The sequence below is a fragment of the Haematobia irritans genome, chromosome 3 (assembly GCF_050003625.1).
Source record: "Haematobia irritans isolate KBUSLIRL chromosome 3, ASM5000362v1, whole genome shotgun sequence".
Classification (NCBI taxonomy): Eukaryota; Metazoa; Arthropoda; class Insecta; order Diptera; family Muscidae; genus Haematobia; species Haematobia irritans.
The window spans coordinates 148429425-148449545 of NC_134399.1; the positions used below are offsets into that span (position 1 = coordinate 148429425).

General features: G+C 34.0%; 1 protein-coding gene across 2 annotated transcripts in view; it reads left to right on the forward strand.

Moving 5' to 3' along the window:
• pot (zona pellucida domain protein papillote) overlaps positions 1-19556 on the forward strand; it is a 232659-nt gene extending 213103 nt beyond the window's left edge. For both annotated transcript variants that reach the window (XM_075298581.1, XM_075298582.1), the window contains exons 4-9: positions 10966-11049; positions 11260-11397; positions 11857-11996; positions 12065-12424; positions 15994-17803; positions 17873-19556. In XM_075298581.1, coding sequence (XP_075154696.1) covers positions 10966-11049; positions 11260-11397; positions 11857-11996; positions 12065-12424; positions 15994-17803; positions 17873-18019 — 2679 coding nt within the window. In that variant the 3' untranslated portion in view covers positions 18020-19556. The remainder of the gene's footprint in view (positions 1-10965; positions 11050-11259; positions 11398-11856; positions 11997-12064; positions 12425-15993; positions 17804-17872) is intronic.
• The last annotated feature ends 565 nt before the right edge of the window (positions 19557-20121 follow it).

The window sequence follows — 20121 nt, forward strand, 5'->3', positions numbered from 1 at the left end:
ATTTCATCAAAATCGGTTAATAATTGCGACCGGAATCCTGTGAACAACAAATACATGGACAGACGGACGGACGGACGGACACCAAGCGCTAGATCGACTCAGGAGGTAATTCTGAGTCGATCGGTATATATTTTATGGGGTCTAAAATCAATATTTCTGGCAGGCACATTTTTTGGCCGATCAAACTTATTATACCCTGACCACTATGTGGATTAGCGTATAAAAAAACAAGTATACACGGCCGCAAGTTCGGCCAGGCCGAATCTTATGTACCCACCACCATGGATTGCGTAGAAACTTCTACGAAAGACTGTCATCCACAATCGAATTACTTGGGCTGTGGTATCTTAAAACTTCTTAACATCGTTTTCTAAATTGTGATTTAGTCCATACATGGTATATATTAGACAAAAAAGTTATGTATAGTTAAGTCTACAAATAATTACGAATCGATATGGACTTTTTGTACGCAGAGAGCCAGAATTGAAATATGGGGGTCGCTTATATGGGGCCTATATACAATTATGAACTTGATATGGACCAATTTTTGTGTGATTGGGGATCGATTTATCTGAGGGCCATATATAACTATAGACCGATATGGACCTAGTTAGGCATGGTTGTTAACGACCATATACTAGCACAATGTACCAAATTTCAACTCACTCGGATGAAATTTGCTCCTCCAAAAGGTTCCAAAACCAAATCTCGGGATCGGTTTATATGGGGCTATGTACGATTATGGAGTGATATGGACCACTTTTGGCATGGTTGTTAAATATCATATACTACCACCACGTACCAAATTTCAAGCAGATCGGATGAATTTTGCTTCTCCAAAAGGCACCGGAGGTCAAATCTGGGGATCGGTTTATATGGAAGCTATATATAATTATGGACTGATAGGAACCAATTCCTGCATGGTTGTTGGATACCATATACTAACATCACGTACCAAATTTCAACCGAATGGGAAGAATTTTGCTCTTCCAAGGGGCTCTGGAGGTCAAATCTGGGGATCGGTTTATATGGGGCCTATATATAATTATGGACCGATATCGACCAATTTTTGCATGGGAGTTTGAGGCCATATATTAACACCACGTACCAAATTTCAACTGAATCAGATGAATTTTGGTCTTCCAAGAGGTTCCGGAGGTCAAATCTGGTGATCGGTTTATATGGGGGCTATATATAATTATGAACCGATGTGGACCAATTTTTGCATGGTTGTTAGAGACCGTATACTAACATCACGTACCAAATTTCAGCCGGATCGGATGAAATTTGCTTCTCTTAGAGGCCTCGCAAGCCAAATCGGGGGATCGGTTTATATAAGGGCTATATATAATTATGGACCGATGTGGACCAATTTTTGCATGGTTGTTAGAGACCATATACTAACACCATGTACCAAATTTCAGCCGCATCGGATGAAATTTGCTTCTCTTAGAGGCCTCTCAAGCCAAATCGGGGGATCGGTTTATATGGGGGCTATATATAATTATGGACCGATGTGGACCAATTTTTGCATGGTTGTTAGAGACCATATACTGACACCATGTACCAAATTTCAGCCGGATCGGATGAAATTTGCTTCTCTTAGGGGCCTCGCAAGCCAAATCGGGGGATCGGTTTATATGGGGGCTATATATAATTATGGACCGATGTGGACCAATTTTTGCATGGTTGTTAGAGACCATATACTAACACCATGTACCAAATTTCAGCCGGATCGGATGAAATTTGCTTCTCTTAGGGGCCTCGCAAGCCAATTCGGGGGATCGGTTTATATGGGGGCTATATATAATTATGGACCGATGTGGACCAATTTTTGCATGGTTGTTAGAGACCATATACTAACACCATGTACCAAATTTCAGCCGGATCGGATGAAATTTGCTTCTCTTAGAGGCCTCGCAAGCCAAATTTTGGGGTCCGTTTATATGGGGGCTCTACGTAAAAGTGGACCGATATGGCCCATTTGCAATACCATCCGACCTACATCAATAACAACTACTTGTGCCAAGTTTCAAGCCGATAGCTTGTTTCGTTCGGAAGTTAGCGTGATTTCAACAGACGGACGGACGGACGGACATGCTCAGATCGACTCCGAATTTCACTACGACCCAGAATATATATACTTTATGGGGTCTTAGAGCAATATTTCGATGTGTTACAAACGGAAGGACAAAGTTAATATACCCCCATCCTATGGTGGTGGGTATAAAAAAACAAGTATACCAGGTGGCTGGTGCGCAATGCAACAAAGTAAAATTCTATATTTTTTTTTCATTTTGTTTTTAAATTTATTGTTCAGAAACAAAAACAGGAAATAACATAAAATTTTAGATAAGTTTGGATTTATTTGTATTGACTACCTTTAGCACGAATTATGACCTTTAAACGGCCGCCGAATCCATAACACGCTCCACAGTAGTAGCTCTGCAGTATATACAACCATTCTCGACATAGTGTGGTCTTGAGATGATCGACACTTTTATATTTTTGGCACCAACCTTATTCTCTAAAATGCTCCAGGTGCAAAAGTCCAAAGGATTGAGTTCTGGAGATTTTGGTGGCCATTGTGAGGTTGAAATAAAACAACGAACCCTGCTTTTAAGCCATTCTTGATTGACGCGGTCTGAGTGCAATGCAAGAATGATAAATACCATTCATGAAATACTACAGAACCCGCTTCGAAAAAGTACTTTTTAAAGCCTAACCTATCACTGTTTTCATGTTAGTGAAGTTCTATGCTTGTGAAAGAGATCAGACATGATAACATGGTTAGCATGTCCGCTTGCCATTAGCGTATTTTCTGAAATATTTTCTTTGCTTCATAAATTGCTGAAGTAAGCCAATGTGACAAATGCATGAAAAAGGCCTAAAAATAGAACGATTACTGTTTAATTCTGTCCATTGCATCAAAGACAAATTTCATGAATGGAACCAGTCTTGTCGATTTCTTGAAACCGAAAATTAAATGGAATCGACTCAGCTGATGATTATGGTGTATAATAATGCATGGCTTAGGATCTATATCATAACAATTCAGACTTATTTATCACCGTCTTATTTTATATTCTATGCATAGGCAATCGTTCACACACTCAAAAAATAATTCTTTCCTCCCAAACCAAATTTTAGACAAACGGCTTGCATGCCAAGGGTCGTGCGTTCGATCCTTGCTTCGACCGAACACCAAAAAGCTTTTTTTTTATAATATATTCCAGATACGTTTGGAAGATTCCGAAAAGGTGTTCAACATTACATACTACTATATTAAATTTTTAATAGGATCTGTAAAATGTGTCTTATTAAAGACTTAAAGTCAGAAAAGAACAGTGCTTGATATAAACGAAATGGACTGCGTTGTTGGTTCAAAAAAAAATTATTGAAAAAATAAAAAAAAATTAACAAACGAATTTTTTTTACTAATAAAAGTTTAAAATTTTCGAAGAAATTCAAAAAAATCGAACAAAAAAAAAACGTTTTCGGTACACGTTTTCCAAACGGTTTTTCCTTTTTCTTTGCGTGCAGGCCTTACATGTTCCCAAATATGCATTTATTTTTGATTTGAGAGAAATATTGAGTTCTTACTTCAACTTATGAACATAAAATGGTTGAAAATGGTACCCAATGTTTTGCGGGGTTAGCACAGTACTTATTTTATTCAAATAGTTAAATAAAAGTACAAAAATGTCAACTTTATCAAATTTGGTCCAATGATCCTGTTGGAAAGTCTATGACCCATATTTAGTCTGCATTTAGGGCATCAAAACTGCCTTAATGACATTTTCGCGAAAATATTCGCCATTTATTTCATTGAACACAAATACGAGCGGGGAGGACCATCGGCCTTTACGGTGATATGTAAATGTTCAGCTAACCTCTTTGGCAATTTGGTTTGTTTACAAACTGTTCAATTTGAAATGGCTTCCCGTCGGAGAAAACAAATTTCGGCAATTGGCCACTTTCGGTGAGCTCTTGGCTTTTTTTTTTTTTTGGAACTTCAATGGCTTTAGTCCATTCATTTTTCAATTGGTGTTGCATGCGCCATTTGATCAGCTCACGTCCAAATTGTCTACCACTTCATTGTGGATTTCGATCAAATCTGGCCTTCACTTTTCGGTGGCTTCCGAGATGGGGATAAACTACAAAGCTAAGTCTTGGATAGTGCAGATGTTACATAGTTTGACTGTTTGTTCATCTCAACCTTAACGTGCAGCTTATTGAACTTTTCACATTGTTAAGCAGCAAAATTGATTAACTTTCTTCATCTTGGGAGTGCTGAAGCGGTGAATATGATTGAAGGACATTTCGATAAAGTAAACTAGTTGGATTAATCGAGGCATTTCTTTGATGGTTTACGTCCTTTTTGCTGCCTTTTATTAGATCCTTAGTAATCACGTTTTAGCTTACTTAACTTAATCTAACAACAGCGATATAAGGCATGAATATTATTTTACTTTAATACAAATTTACAAAATCGATAACATTGATTTGTATATTTTGTTCATGGAAATTTCAAAGAAGTTTCTCCATGGTACTGCATTCTTGGTGTCAATGTTCAAATTGAAATACACACGTTTACAAATGCTAAGACAATTTGTTTTTGGCATTTGAACGTGTATCGGATGCAAAGCATCAATCGGACGGTAGATACTCTTTCGTCGCAATATATTGAACACGTGTAATAAGCATAAGTTTCAATTTTACTTAGTGAATTAGTATGCATAGCCTGATTCGGAAACATTGAGGGATTGTCTTTATTTCAATATTTATTTGTTTTTTTTTTTTTTGTGTTTTTTATATTGTCCCTCCAGCTTACTAGGCTACCTACTCATTTCCAATGTATACTTCTTCGTACGATGACATTGTTTTGCAGTGTTTGCCAAAATAGTTGGTAAATTTCAAACTTTTTCAGTTATGAACAAAGTATTGAAATGAGAAATTACAAAAATTATACAGGGAAAAAAGCTTACCGGGTTCCAAAGATTTTGTCTTTTCACTTATGATTTTTGTATGGATTCCGAAGCAAAAAGGCGGAGAATTGAAGTAAGGATACTTATAAGACGAAATTCTCTTTTAATTTTTCTTTGAATTTTTCGTACTAAGAAATAAATTTGAATTTATTCCGCAAAGAAGTTATTGGTTTATTCCACTCAAATAACGATATTTATATCTTACACGCCCTAAAGGGTGATACGGTCAAAATTTTGTCAAGGGAAAACGCGTGTAAATCGGTGAAATCATTTATTTAAAAAATCAAATTAAATTTCTTTTTCGAGTTCAATTAGTATAAAATTCAGGAAAAATATTCAGTTAGGCTTTCGCTTTTCCAAATTCGAATTGGCGGGCCTCGCGCTTGACACCTGCCATCAGATTTTGTACAGCCACCTTCTTCGCCGCAGAAAGCCAGTTTGCCTTGAACTGCTGGTCGTCCTTAGAAGTTTTTTTGGTCTTCTTTAGGTTCCGCTTGACAATAGCCCCGTATTTCTCAATTTGGCGGAGCTCTGGCATGTTGGAAGGGTTCTTGTCCTTGGGAACCACCTGCACGTTGTTGGCGGCGTACCACTCCATGGTCTTTTTACCGTAATGGCAAGATGCTAAATCCGGCCAAAACAGTACGGAACAACCGTGTTTCTCCAGGAAAGGCAACAGGCGTTTGTTCAAACACTCTTTCACGTAAATTTCTTGGTTGACAGTCCCGGAAGCTATGAAAATGCTGCTTTTCAAGCCACAGGTACAGATGGCTTGCCAAACCAGATATTTCTTTACGAACTTTGACAGTTTTATGTGCTTGAAAATATCTGCTACCTTTCCCCTTCCTTTTGCCGTATAAAACCCCTGTCCCGGAAGCTGCTTGTAGTCGGCTTTGACGTAGGTTTTGTCGTCCATTACCACGCAGTCAAACTTCGTCAGCATCGTCGTGTACAGCCTCCGGGATCGCGCTTTGGCCGTCGTATTTTGTTTATCATCGCGATTTGGAGTCACTACCTTCTTATAAGTCGATAGTCCTGCTCGTTTTTTGGCTCGATGCACGGTTGTAGACGGTACATCCAGCTTATTTGCGCCATCTCGGAGAGAGAGGTTAGGGTTTCGCTTGAAACTACCGGCAACTCTCTTTGTCGTCTCAGCGGTTAGGTTTGGTATATTGGCAGTCCGATATTTTCATGCTCGCTTATACTATTCAGTCAATTGTGATACAACAGTCGTGTACTGGGCCTTAAATAAATTGAACTCATGTTCTAGGACGCTATCTAGCTTTAAATCTGTGCTCTATAAAACAAGATTAATTAGAAATAATATGAATTTTCTAATTAAAATTTCTTAATTTTGAAGAAATTTGTCCTATGAATTTAGGTAAAGTAATATTTCATATTAAGTTAAGTTAAAATGCACCATCTAATCTGCATTTAATAGCTTTGGTATTCTAAACTCATTCTCATTTTCCCACAGGGTTTTCTCATCATTCTTCTGGTTATCTCCATGTTCCGTAAACCAGTATGCCTGTTCTGCGGCTCCTTCTTAAACCTCTATGTGGGTTAAATATCTCTGTTAAATGTATTAACTTGCAAAAAAAAAAAACTCTATCAAAGGTCAACAATCTAATTTAACTTTATTTAAGAATCTCATAAACAACCATTCTAACTGGCATCAAAGTCTTTCTCATCTAATTCACTATTCATTTGAATGATTTCTGCCAAAAAAAAATCCTTTGCTAGAAGCAAACACAATCTTTATATGTGGTGACCTTGGTTACAATAATGCTTTACACATTTTCTATTCTCGCAGCCATTGGAAACGGATAATGGAAATTAGTTGTTGCATTTTATTTGATTCTATGGCGACAAAAGTAATACTCATCCGGATGATATTCCGCTTGAACGCTTGTATGTGTTAGAAAAAAAAAAAAACACACACACAAACTTTTATACAGAGTTGGCAAATTCCCCACAGAATTTGTTTTTTATTTACGTCGTTTTTTATGTTTTCTATATTTTGCCTGATGCCAACTTTTCTTGTGCCAAAGCCGGAAATTCAACACAAATTTTTGCTTTTTAGGAAATGTCATTATATCGCTTAAAATTGGATGGTGAAGAGTATATCAAATATTATATGAGGATTATCCCATGAATAAAATTGGCTCAAATGTATTTAATGTTTTTTGCGTTTATTCCGGGACACATTGGCATAACAAAAGCTGTGTACATTAATGTTTAGATAAAATTAGAAAAATTATTAATTTTATATACAATATTATAGATATTAAATACCGTCGAGATTTGTATTTAATTTAAGTTACAATTGGTATATAACTTATAAATCAATATATAATTTTATAAATCTTTAGACGTAAGCATAAAATCTCTCTCTTTACCATATTCAAAATCCAGATCCCAGCAAAAAAATTTGGAAGTTCCTCCAAAGGTTTAAAGTTGTACCTTTGAAAAAACTTCCAAACTTTTTTGCACTTCCAGAAGATGCACTATCAATGATGGTCTTTATTTTAACTACCCAGGAAGTTATTTTAATTACATTTGTTATAACTTGGTTTTTCATACATTTAATGGATAATTTTAACTTTTTTTGTTTCAAATAGGTTAAAAACAGAGTAAGAATTCATAAAATGGTACAAATCATTTAAATTTTGTCGACAAAAATGCTAAATCCAATCTGAAAAAATTGTGAAATTTTGAAAATATTTGAGGTCAAACGTTTCCGACAAGCGTTACAATCCATTAAAAATTATAAAAAATTATAAAAATTATTTATTTGACAAAATATCACAGAATTTTTTAATTTACATCCCAAACATTGAATTCGGATCACACCTAAAGAAGTGATGCAAATTCAGTGCAACGGCTGTTGAAATGGAGGACTTCCGTCCTATGACAAGCCCATGTTAAATACGTCGCTTCTGCGTCAATGTTGCACCACTTCCGGCTCCAAAAAGAACATTTTCATTACTTTTTTGGCGACGCTTTTTTTGTTGGGATTTTGTGAGGGAAAAGAGATTTAAAAAAGCGCTGAGGGGTATAATATTTACCTACTGTTTTTTAGATTGGCAGAATTCTTGATGTTTTGGTAGATTTTTGCAAAATGTTCAGCTCCGGCAATTCAATAATAGAAATATAATGTTGACAAAATTTTCTATAGAAATGAAGTTTTGACAAATTTATTTGTAGAAATGAAATTTTGTCGAAATTGTCTATAGAAATAAATATTTCATAAAATTGTCTATAGAAAAAAACTTTTGACAACATTTGCTATAAAAATAAAATTTTGACAACATTTTCTACAGAAATGAAATTTTTTACAAAATTTTCTATAAAAATAAAATTTTTACAACATTTTCTACAGAAATGAAATTTTTGACAAAATTTTCTATAGAAAAAAAATTTTGAAACTTTCTACAGAAATGAAATTTTGAAACTTTCTACAGAAATGAAATTTTTGATAAAATTTTCTATAGAAATAAAATTTTGACATTTTCTATAGAAATAAAATTTTGACATTTTCTATCGAAATACAATTTTGACAAAATTTTCTATAGCAATACAATTTTGAAACAAATTTCTATAAAAAAAAATTAGCAAAATTTCCATAGAAATACAATCTTACAAAAATCTTACAACATTTTTTGTAGAAATAAATTTTCTATAGAAGTAAAATTTTGACGATATTTTCTATAGAATAAAATTTGGTCAAAATTATCCATAGAAATAACATTTTGATACAATTTTCTACTGAAATAAAATGTTGACAAAATTTTCTACCGAAAAAAAAATTTACAAAATTTTCTATAGAAGTAAAAATTTTTTTTAAGACGAAATTTTCTATAGAAATTAATTGTAACAAAATTTTCTATAAAATTAAAATTTTGTCAAAATTTTCTATAGAAATAAAATTTTGAAAAAAAAAATTCTATAGAAATAAAATTTTTACAAAATTTTCTATAGAAATAAAATTTTGACAAAATGTTCTATAGAAATAAAATTTTAACAAAATTTTCTACTGAAATAAAATTTTGACAAAGCTTTCAATAGAAATAAAATTTTGACAAAGCTTTCAATATAAATGAAATTTTGATAAAATTTTCCATAGAAGTAAAATTTTGAATAAATTTTCTACAGAAATAAAATTTTGACACAATTTTCTATAGAAAAAAATGTTGACAAAAATTTCTATAGAAATAAAATTTTGACAAATTTTTCTATAAAAAAATAATTTTGACAAAGTTTTCTTTAGAAATAAAATTTGGTCAAAATTATCGACAGAAATAACATTTTGATACAATTTTCTACTGAAATAAAATGTTGACAACATTTTCTATCGAAAAAAAATTCGACAAAATTTTCTACCGAAAAAAATTTTGACAAAATTTTCTATAAATTTTTTTTTTTTGAAAAAAAAAATTGACGAAATATTCTATAGAAATTAATTTTAACAAAATTTTCTACTGAATTAAAATTTTAACAAAATTTTCTATAGAAATAAAATATTGACAAAATTTTCTATAGAAATAAAATTTTGACAAAATTTTCTATAGTAATAAAATTTAAAAAACAAATTTTCCTTAAAAATAAAATTTTGACAAAATTTTCTATAGAAATAGAATTGTGAAAAAAAATATACAAATAAAACTTTGACAAAATTTTCTATAGAAATAAAATTTTGACTAAATTTTCTATTACAATAAAATTTTGACAAAGCTTTCAATAGAAATAAAATTTTAACAAAGATTTCAATAGAAATGAAATTTTGAGAAAATTTTCTATGGAAATAAAATTTTGAATAAATTTTCTATAGAAATATAATTTTGACAAATTTTTCTAAAGAAATAAAATTTTGGTAGAATCTTCTATAGAAATGAAATTTTGATAATTATCATGGGAATAAAAACAGAGGTTTTTGCTTTGTTTGTTGAGAGTTGTAATTTTATTCAAATATTTATAATATTTCTTAACATCTCCGATGTTCATCCTCAGAGAAATTACTTTACAAATAACAGAAAGCATATAACACATTAGTTAACAATATATATAAAGACTCGAAAAAATATAGTCGATCTTTAGAAGAGCACTTTTGGAAGATGTACACAAAAGGTAATGACTTAAGAACAACTTCCATCTGGTTAATATAATCAGTTATCTAAAGAAAGGCTCCCACCATAATTGCAGCGTTGAAGCCAGATGAAATCAATACAAACATAAGATTTATTATGTAAGATTCTCAAGCTGCGCAACAACAACATCAGTGGTTCAATTATAATAAACTAAATAGTTGTAAATCCTTGCTCTTCTAGAAACTTTACTGAGGTTAAATTATATTTTTAAGCAGGAAATTTTATACTGATAGTCGGTTTATATTAAGATACATCTTTATTTATTTATTTTATTTAAGATACATCTACGTCAAGGCTCGTGTTTCCTTTCGCTTTCTTACACTATATACAGTCCGTATCCATTGGAGACTATTGGCGCATACTATATTGGGATTGGCCCGACGACATTCCATTATCGCCAATGAGCTATTTCTAACTTCAAAATCCTGCTGGTATGATCATGTTTGAAAACTGGTAGCACGTAAATAACTCTTCAAACTTTCAGCAATATCCCTATAGTTCTCACCGGAAAGTAGAATAGAACCCATCATCAATTATAAGTAGGGCTTGTCTAATAAAATTAACATCGTCGTGGCTCATTGAACTTAACGATGGTAGAGTAGAGAGTCTGACCCTAGAGATATTCTAAGTGTATTTGAAGGATCAAACAGCAACCATATCCACACATTTGGAACTCTTCCTAAATTGGATGTGATTTTTTCAACATAAGTCTTAATCCAACCTTTTAAAATTTCAATTTAATTTCTCATTTATATTCTATTTTTCAAATTTAATAAAATTGAATTTGTAATTTATTCATGTATTTTTTCTATACTATTGCATTTTTTCAGGTTACCAAACTAGACGATATTAGTCCATTGATATTTTTAAATCGCACAAAAGCCGCACTGAATTGTGCAGCCGGTTCTATGCAGGTTAGTATTGAATTCCATTGAATTTGATTTCATTGTCAATGACGGAAATATGAAACTCATTTCACTGTGGAAATTTTCACTTTACATTAATATCATAAATTTACATAGTTGAGTGCCTCTTGGATATTGTGCTCGTGAGCATATAAGAGCCGATAAGCAATATTCTATTGATGGTGTTTTTTTTTTGTTCTATTTCTCTTATGTACTTAGGTGGACATGAAATTCAATGAGCCATTCCATGGCATCATACAAGCTGATTATGATCGTAGCAGTGCATGCCGCGTCAATGGTAAAGGTGCATTAAGTTATAGATTGGAACTGCCATTAAAGGGATGTGGTACTTTACAGGTAAGTGGGATGTGATGGTTATTCCAATAGGTGTGTTTTTGTAAAAGTTTGAATAAACAAGGATTCCACTTCTTTGATACAAATCCCGATTTTCCGTTTTTAAGGAAGATTAAAATGAATATCTTCTCGGATTTTTCTGCATAAAATAGTAAATATTGTAAATAATTATAATTATCCTAAAAACTTTATAGCGTAGGCACGTTTACTTTTTATAATTTTTTATTTAGGTGTTCGGCCGAAATTGGGATTGAACTTCCTATGTATTTAATGCGAGCATACTACGGAGGCTCACCAAAGCAAGATTTTTTTTATTATAATTTCAAGTTGTAAAATTGTAAACTAACTTGAAGACGAAAACACACCTATTGTTATTATGAAAAAATTTCTAATGAATGATTTATGACTGTATTTGTTTGATTACTCCCCTGTACTTTTCATTGTACCTATACCTGGTAATAGAATCCAACACGTGTCTTCACCAATAATATAATTGTACGTTTTCATGCAAATTTGGAAATGGATGGCGATGAAATTATCACCATTGTATGTCGTTATCCTCCACCAATACCCTCACTGCCACCAGCTTTACCAGCTCCCATGTAAGTTTTACAGTGACCGCAGGAAATTTTTCGACCAACTCATTATGCAAATTTAATTTTGTTTCCAGTTTAAATCCTATTGCTGCCGGAGCCGTTGTCCATCCCCCTCTAAAGGGTATACAAATTTTGATGATCATTTGTGCTATCATGTTCCTTACCCTATTGCTATTGGGCTTGGCTGTATCCTATTATTGCCTGCGTAGCCGTCCCATACCAGTGGTTCGTCGTCTTCCTATGTCGATGGGAAGTGGTTCGGAAATTACTAAACTTAGCGGTAGTAGTATGGGTGGTATTGGCGAAGAGGTGGGTATTAAAATACCTCGTGCCCATGCTCCATTGGCTGCTGTGCACAGTTCATCGGGTAGTGAAGGTGCCATATTGCCTTCAGATTACCCAAGCGAATCGCATTCCGAAATCGAAGAAATTGTGTAAGTATAATGGGAAGAGTTGCAAATTTAAATTAAATTAAAACCAAATATATTAACTTATAGTTATAATTAACATTTTAAATTAATAATAATACAAAACTTAAAAAGTAAAAGAAAATAAGAACTAAATATTAAAATGATCAAATTGAAGCTTAAATTAAAAAAAATTAAAATAAAAGATTTTAGATTCACAATTAAATTTAAAAGTAAATCTTAATAATAAGAAATATAAATTAATAATTAAAAGTTAAAAGGTAAAAGATAAGAAAGTAACAAAAAACAAGTATATACGGCCGTAAGTTCGGCCAGGCCGAATCTTATGTACCCTCCATCATGGATTGCGTAGAAACTTCTACGAAAGACTGTCATCCACAATCGAAATACTTGGGTTGTGGTATCTTAAAACTTCTTAACATCGTTGTAGATGTAGAAACATTGTGAGTTAGTCCATACGTGGTATATATTAGACAAAAAAGTTATGTATAGTTAAGTCTACAAATAATTACGACTCGATATGGACTTTTTGCACGATACGTAGAGAGCCAGAATTTCAAAAACGGGGTCGCTTATATGGGGGCTATATACAATTACGAACCTGATATGGACAAATTTTTGTGTATATATATATAACTAGGCATGGTTGTTAACGACCATATACTAGCACAATGTACCAAATTTCAACTCACTCGGATGAAATTTGCTCCTCCAAAAGGCTCCAAACCAAATCTCGGGATCGGTTTATATGGGGCTATATTTGATTATGGACTGATATGGACCACTTTTGGCATGGTTGTTAAATATCATATACGATCACCATGTACCAAATTTCAAGCAGATCGGATGAATTTTGCTTCTCCAAAAGGCACCGTAGGTCAAATCTGGGAATCGGATTATATGGGAGCTACATATAATTATGGGCTGATAGGAACCAATTCCTGCATGGTTTTTTGTTTTTTATATATATGTTTGCAACACCCAAAAGGAGACGAGATAGACACATGGTGTCTTTGGCAAAAATGCTCAGGGTGGGCTCCTGAGTCGATATAGCCATGTCCGTCTGTCCGTCTGTCCGTGAACACATTTTTGTAATCAAAGTCTAGGTCGCAGTTTTAGTCCAATCGACTTCAAATTTGGCACAAGTATGTGTTTTGGCTCAGAATAGATCCCTATTGATTTTGGAAGAAATCGGATCAGATTTAGATATAGCTCCCATATATATCTTTCGCCCGATATGCACTTATACGGCCCTAGAAGCCTGAGTATTACCCCAATTTGGTTGAAATTTTGCACTAGGAGTACAATTGGTAGTATAGTCAAATGTGCAAAATTTTATTGAAATCGGTTCAGATTTAGATATAGCTCCCATATATAGCTTTCGCCCGATATGGACTAATACGGTCCCAGAAGCCGGAGTTTTACTCCAATTTGGTTGAAATTTTGCACAGGGAGTAGAATTAGCATTGTGGCTATGCGTGCCAAATTTGGTTAAAATCGGTTCAGATTTAGATATAGCTCCCATATATAGCTTTCGCCCGATTTACACTCATATGACCACAGAGGCCAATTTTTAACTCCGATTTTGTTGAAATTTTGCACAGGGAGTAGAATTAGCATTATTGCTAAGTGTACCAAATTTGGTTAAAATCGGTTCAGATTTAGATATAGTTCCCATATATATGTTTTTCTGATTTCGACAAAAATGGTCAAAATACCAACAGTTTCCTTGTAAAATCGCCACTGCTTATTCGAAAAGTTGTAAAAATGACTCTAATTTTCCTAAACTTCTAATACATATATATCGAGCGATAAATCATAAATAAACTTTTTCGAAGTTTCCTTAAAATTGCTTCAGATTTAAACGTTTCCCATATTTTTTACTAACATTGTGTTCCACCCTAGTGCATTAGCCGACTTAAAACTTGAGTCTATAGATTTTTTAGAAGTCTATCAAATTCTGTCCAGATCGAGTGATATTTAAATGTATGTATTTGGGACAAACCTTTATATATAGCCTCCAACACATTTGTCGGATGTGATATGGTATCGACAATTTAGATCTACAAAGTGGTGCAGGGTATAATATAGTCGGCCCCGCCCGACTTTAGACTTTCCTTACTTGTTTTACATATATTCCAGATATGTTCGGAAGATTCCGAAAAAATGTCCAACATTACATTGTAGTATATTAAATTTTGAACTGTAAAGTGTGTCTTATTAAAGACCTAAAGTCAGAAAAGAACAGTGTTTGATATAAACGAAATGGACTGTTTTGTTGTTTCAAAAATAACTTTTTTTATTGAAAAAATAAAAATTTTGTAACAAACGAATTTTTTGGTGATAAAAGTTTAAAATTTTCGAAGCAATTCAAAAAACTCTAACAAAAAAAAACGTTTTCGGTACACGTTTTCCAAACGTTTTTTTTTTCTTTGCGTGCATATACTAACATCACGTACCAAATTTCAATCGAATGGGAAGATGTTTGCTCTTCCAAGGGGCTCTGGAAGTCAAATCTGGGGATCGGTTTATATGGGGCCTGTATATAATTATGGGCCGATTTCGACCAATTTTTGCATGGGAGTTTGAGGCCATATATTAACACCACGTACCAAATTTAAACTGAATCAGATGAATTTTGGTCTTCCAAGAGGCTCCGGAGGTCAAATCTGATGATAGGTTTATATGGGGGCTTTATATAATTATGGACCGATGTGGACCAATTTTTGCATGGTTGTTAGAGACCATATACTAACACCACGTACCAAATTTCAGCCGGATCGGATGAAATTTGCTTCTCTTAGAGGCCTCGCAAGCCAAATCGGGGGATCGGTCTATATGGGGGCTATATATAATTATGGACCGATGTGGACCAATTTTTGCATGGTTGTTAGAGACCATATACTAACACCATGTCCCAAATTTCAGCCGGATCGGATGATATTTGCTTCTCTTAGAGGCCTCGCAAGCGAAATCGGGGGATCGGTTTATATGGGGGCTATATATAATTATGGACCGATGTGGACCAATTTTTGCATGATTGTTAGAGACCATATACTAACACTGTGTACCAAATTTCAGCCGGATCGGATGAAATTTGCTTCTCTTAGAGGCCTCGAAGCCAAATTTGGGGGTCCGTTTATATGGGGGCTATACGTAAAAGTGGACCGATAAGGCCCATTTGCAATACCATCCGACCTACATCAATAACAACTACTTGTGCCAAGTTTCAAGTCGATAGCTTGTTTCGTTCGGAAGTTAGCGTGATTTCAACAGACGGACGGACGGACGGACATGCTCAGATCGACTCAGAATTTCACCACGACCCAGAATATATATACTTTATGGGGTCTTAGAGCAATATTTCGATGTGTTACAAACGGAATGACAAAGTTAATATACCCCCAATCCTATGGTGGAGGGTATAAAAATTAATAATTGAAATTTATAAATTAATTAAAGAAAATTAATTAAAAAACAAATATTAAATTAACTAATTTGTAGTAACATTTTGGTATAATTTTTTTATTTATTTTCCAATCAATATTTTCATAAAATCGTTTTCTTCCTCACAGATCATTGCCTTTCAGTTCGGCTGGAAGTTTCGAAAATCCTGCATTTATCCAAGAAACATCAAGCATTTACAGCGATCATTATGGTCATACACAAGAGATTCAAGCTGCCTCTGCTGTGGCAATTGCCTCATCGACTCCTCGCCATCCCATTGCGGTTAAGGAGGCTTCCTCACCCAAATTCGATGTACAAGTACGTGTCAAGAAGTCACCACCTCCACCACCGTCACCACAAACATCCGATACCGAAAGTGTGGCTACTCTCCGAAATGATCGCAATAATCTCTCTACCATTATGGAATCTCATGAGGATCGTGAAAGTGTTATAACCATGGAATCACTGCCGGGTCAAGAAGAGACCATGCAAACGCAATTCACCTATACCCCAGACATACATACAGCACCTTATCATACGGAAATTACCATGTTACCACCACCGCAACCTGTGTTCTCCGTGTACACTCGTACCCATCATGAAATGGTCGATGGTCGACCAGAGACTTGGTCTGATTACACCGATGGACCGGCCCTTAGTGAAATTACCGATGTTACGTCAAGAGCTCCTGATTTGCATTCAGTGGCTGAAATGGTCGACAGCACACACTTTGTTGAAACGGAATATATTCCACCAGAGCCTCCAATTGTCATTAAGAAACCACAAATCACCTCACACACTGTGGATGATGTTTACTTGCGTACCATAACCGAGAAGAAGACAATTGAGGATATTGAATCGCATAAACGTAAGGTCACCGAATATAAACCTAAACCCAAGGCCTTGGCTCCTCCAGTGCCGGATCCAACATGGGATGTTAAAATCCGCAACTATCCTACGGAGCGTGAGCAACAACAATGGGAGAACTTTTCAGATATTTCGAGTGTTTCTGGTTTGACTTTGACACCAAAGATGGAAAGATCGGAATTGTCATTGCCACCTATTAAGCCCACAGAACCACCACAACAGATCTATGACAATAAGGAGAAATTGACCAGTCCCCAATTGGTGGGAAATATGAAACCAATTGAATTGCCCCCTGAGGATAAGGCTGTACCCAATTGGGATGTTTTGATACGGATTTTGGAGGAACCAGAAATGTCCGAAGCTGATGATGCTAGCTCTGTCCATTCGAGTGTTCATCCTTTGACACGTTACATTAGCTACGATGACAAGGCCAAATGGAAGGAAATTATAACCACTGAGTCTTCGTTGCGAACCATGCTTACCGAGGCTGTAGTCAAGGAAGATTTCGAGCGTATACGAGCCGATACCAGATATGAAAGAATTTTCGAACCCCAGACCTGGGATGTAATTGTACGCATTTTAGCTCCTCCCTCCGATGATGAGGGTGATGTGGAGATGAGAACTCCAAGACGCAACAAGAAGACCCAACCATGGGATACACGCTCCCGTCGTAGCTCCTTGCCAACTTTGTATGAATACGATAGTGATGGTGGTTCCAGTGTCCGTACCATTCGCAATGACCCTTCTATGCCTATACATCCCAATGCCTTTAACTTGCAAAGATCTCGTCGATCTTCACGTACTTCTTATAACACCGATCATAATGATTTCCGTTCCATGTCTGAAGTCACTGTAGATTTTGGTCGCATGGATAATATGTCAAATGCCAGTTCATATTATCCCATGCAATATGATGACGATGATATGTCGGACAGACGTTCTTTCCATCGTTCCGTAAGTCATCCATCGTTGGCCCGTTCGGGAAGTGAATTCACCGAGCACTGGGCTGCCCCAGATGATTTATCTTCGCCAGAGGGAACTCCCACTGCCTCCAGGTCTCAAAGAATGATTGTGAGTTGATTGAAGGGTGGGAAATATTAGGGATTATGGAATTAATAAAATCCTTGTTTTTTTTTACAGACCACTTTCCAACCTAGGGTACCAGCTCCTCCACCACCACCAAGGGCCGGTCGTATGGTAGCTCAAACACAAAGTGAATATGTGGAAACTAGACGTACATCTCAATCCTATCGCACAGGTCCTGATAGCCGACCCAGGGAGTGGTAAATCATTAGGATCAAGGAGGATCATTAATGAAAAAGAGATGTGTGTAAAAAATTAAAAAGAAAAACATGGAAAATTGGACGGCAGGAACCGTCTGATTTTGGAATATATATTTAGATCTATTATCTTTCAAACACTCTCTATAACTTTTTCCCCCCAAAACTCTCTTAGATTTTTCTCTTTAAATATTTAAAATATTTTTTTTTTTTTCAAACTTAAAAAGTTTGGAAATTTTTTGGAAATCTTTTAAATTCTTAAACATTGTTTTTTTAAATTTTTTATACTCAATTTATCATACTCCTCATTAGCTTTTATGGAATCTTAAATGCTTCAAAAGCTTGCGAACTAACAAATTTCGACTAAACTCTATAACGCTTGTTTAACCTAATTAGCTTCTAAAGCTTTATATGTCCTCCTAATTTTCATTTCATTTCGAAATTCACTGCTAGCAATTTCTTTCTCTATGATACGATAGCTGTAATTTAACACAAGTGCCAATTGACTCAAATTAAAATAAAATATATATTTTGAATATATAACAAATTACAGTATACAATATAATTGAAATACAAAACTACTCTACTGAACAAAACCCTGTAAATTTTCCTTAAAACATAAAATTTTCCCAATAGGTTTAGTTTAGATTGTAATGAAAATATTCAAATTTCAGTTTAAAATTTATTTAGTCAAAAAGAAAAGAAATTAATATAAAAATGTCATAAAGTCAAGACCAATGAAATTTGTGAAAAAATTTTACTATACAATTTTTTAAAAGAAAAAATATTTATTTGCTGGGGGCTTTTTTGTGGATCCAATTGTTGATCCCTTAGAAAAGGAAAAACTAAGTTGAGACACACAGTAGGGTGAAAATGTTATAATGCTGGGTATGTTTGCATGACATACCGAATAATCCATTTGGAAAAGTTGGTCTTTTCAACTTAATCTTCTTTTTTGGCCTTGGTCTTTAGCATTTAATTTGGCAGTAATGGTGACGTTTCCTCACAATAATTATCATTTTACATTTAATTTGGCAGTACTGGTGACGTTTCTACTAATTTATCGATTTGATAATAAATCGTTGCAGAGAATTTTAGCGATTGTAAATTACAAGTTTTCTAAAATATATAATTACTGTGAATTTTATAAAATTCATGGATCATATAAGTAATTCACAATAACAATCTATTGTGATTTGATATAAAGAAACTTTATAAATATTTTACTTGGCAGTATTTTACAGCACAAGAAGTTTTCCATTTTTAAACTCTATGTCATTCACAAATACGCCATTCACATTCGCCATAAATACTTATGGCGATTTAAATCCCATCCCTGGATCTTACTAGTTATTCACAATAAGAATCTATTATGATGTGAAAATAGCAGCGTTTACCAAAATTCAATATGACATTTCTGCTAAATCATTGACTTGCTAACAAATAGCCACAGAAGAAGTTTTCCAATTATAATCTACAAGTTATTCACAACAAATGACTATTGTGATTGGAAATAATATAATACGTTTTAGGATGAAATACTAGTCTACAACTGTTGAGCTGAATATAAGGCTTGTTTTCTTTTAATATTGGATGCAACATTTATATGAACCATCCAGAGCATTGTTGCACTGCTGTATTATGCAGAAAATCTCATCAGTGCAAATTTCGCTGGTGTTGCCAGATTGAATTTACATAAAGTGACATTTATTTTAAATACAATATTAGCGTCCCAGCAAATTTAGGGCTTAAAAATATTCGTTTTTTAAATAACTATTCATTTCGTGGAATGGTAATTTAGTCACAAATTAAATTTTAATAATTTTAATCAAACACCACAAATAATATAGATGTCGCTATATTCTTTGCCTTCCATCGAAGTTTAGTTATTAGTAAAAAACTATATTAACTACTGGGTTACTCTCCTTTAATTGTCACAACACAAGAAAATTCCAATCAAATAAAAACAAAAAAAATCTTGCCACTTGTCCAAGCACATTTTTATATTAAATATCGTTTTCTTATAGTTACACTAAAAAAATTCAATACTTTTCAATATTTCAAAAAGGTAGAAAACTTTAAGACCTAAAGAGTTTAAACTAAATTTGA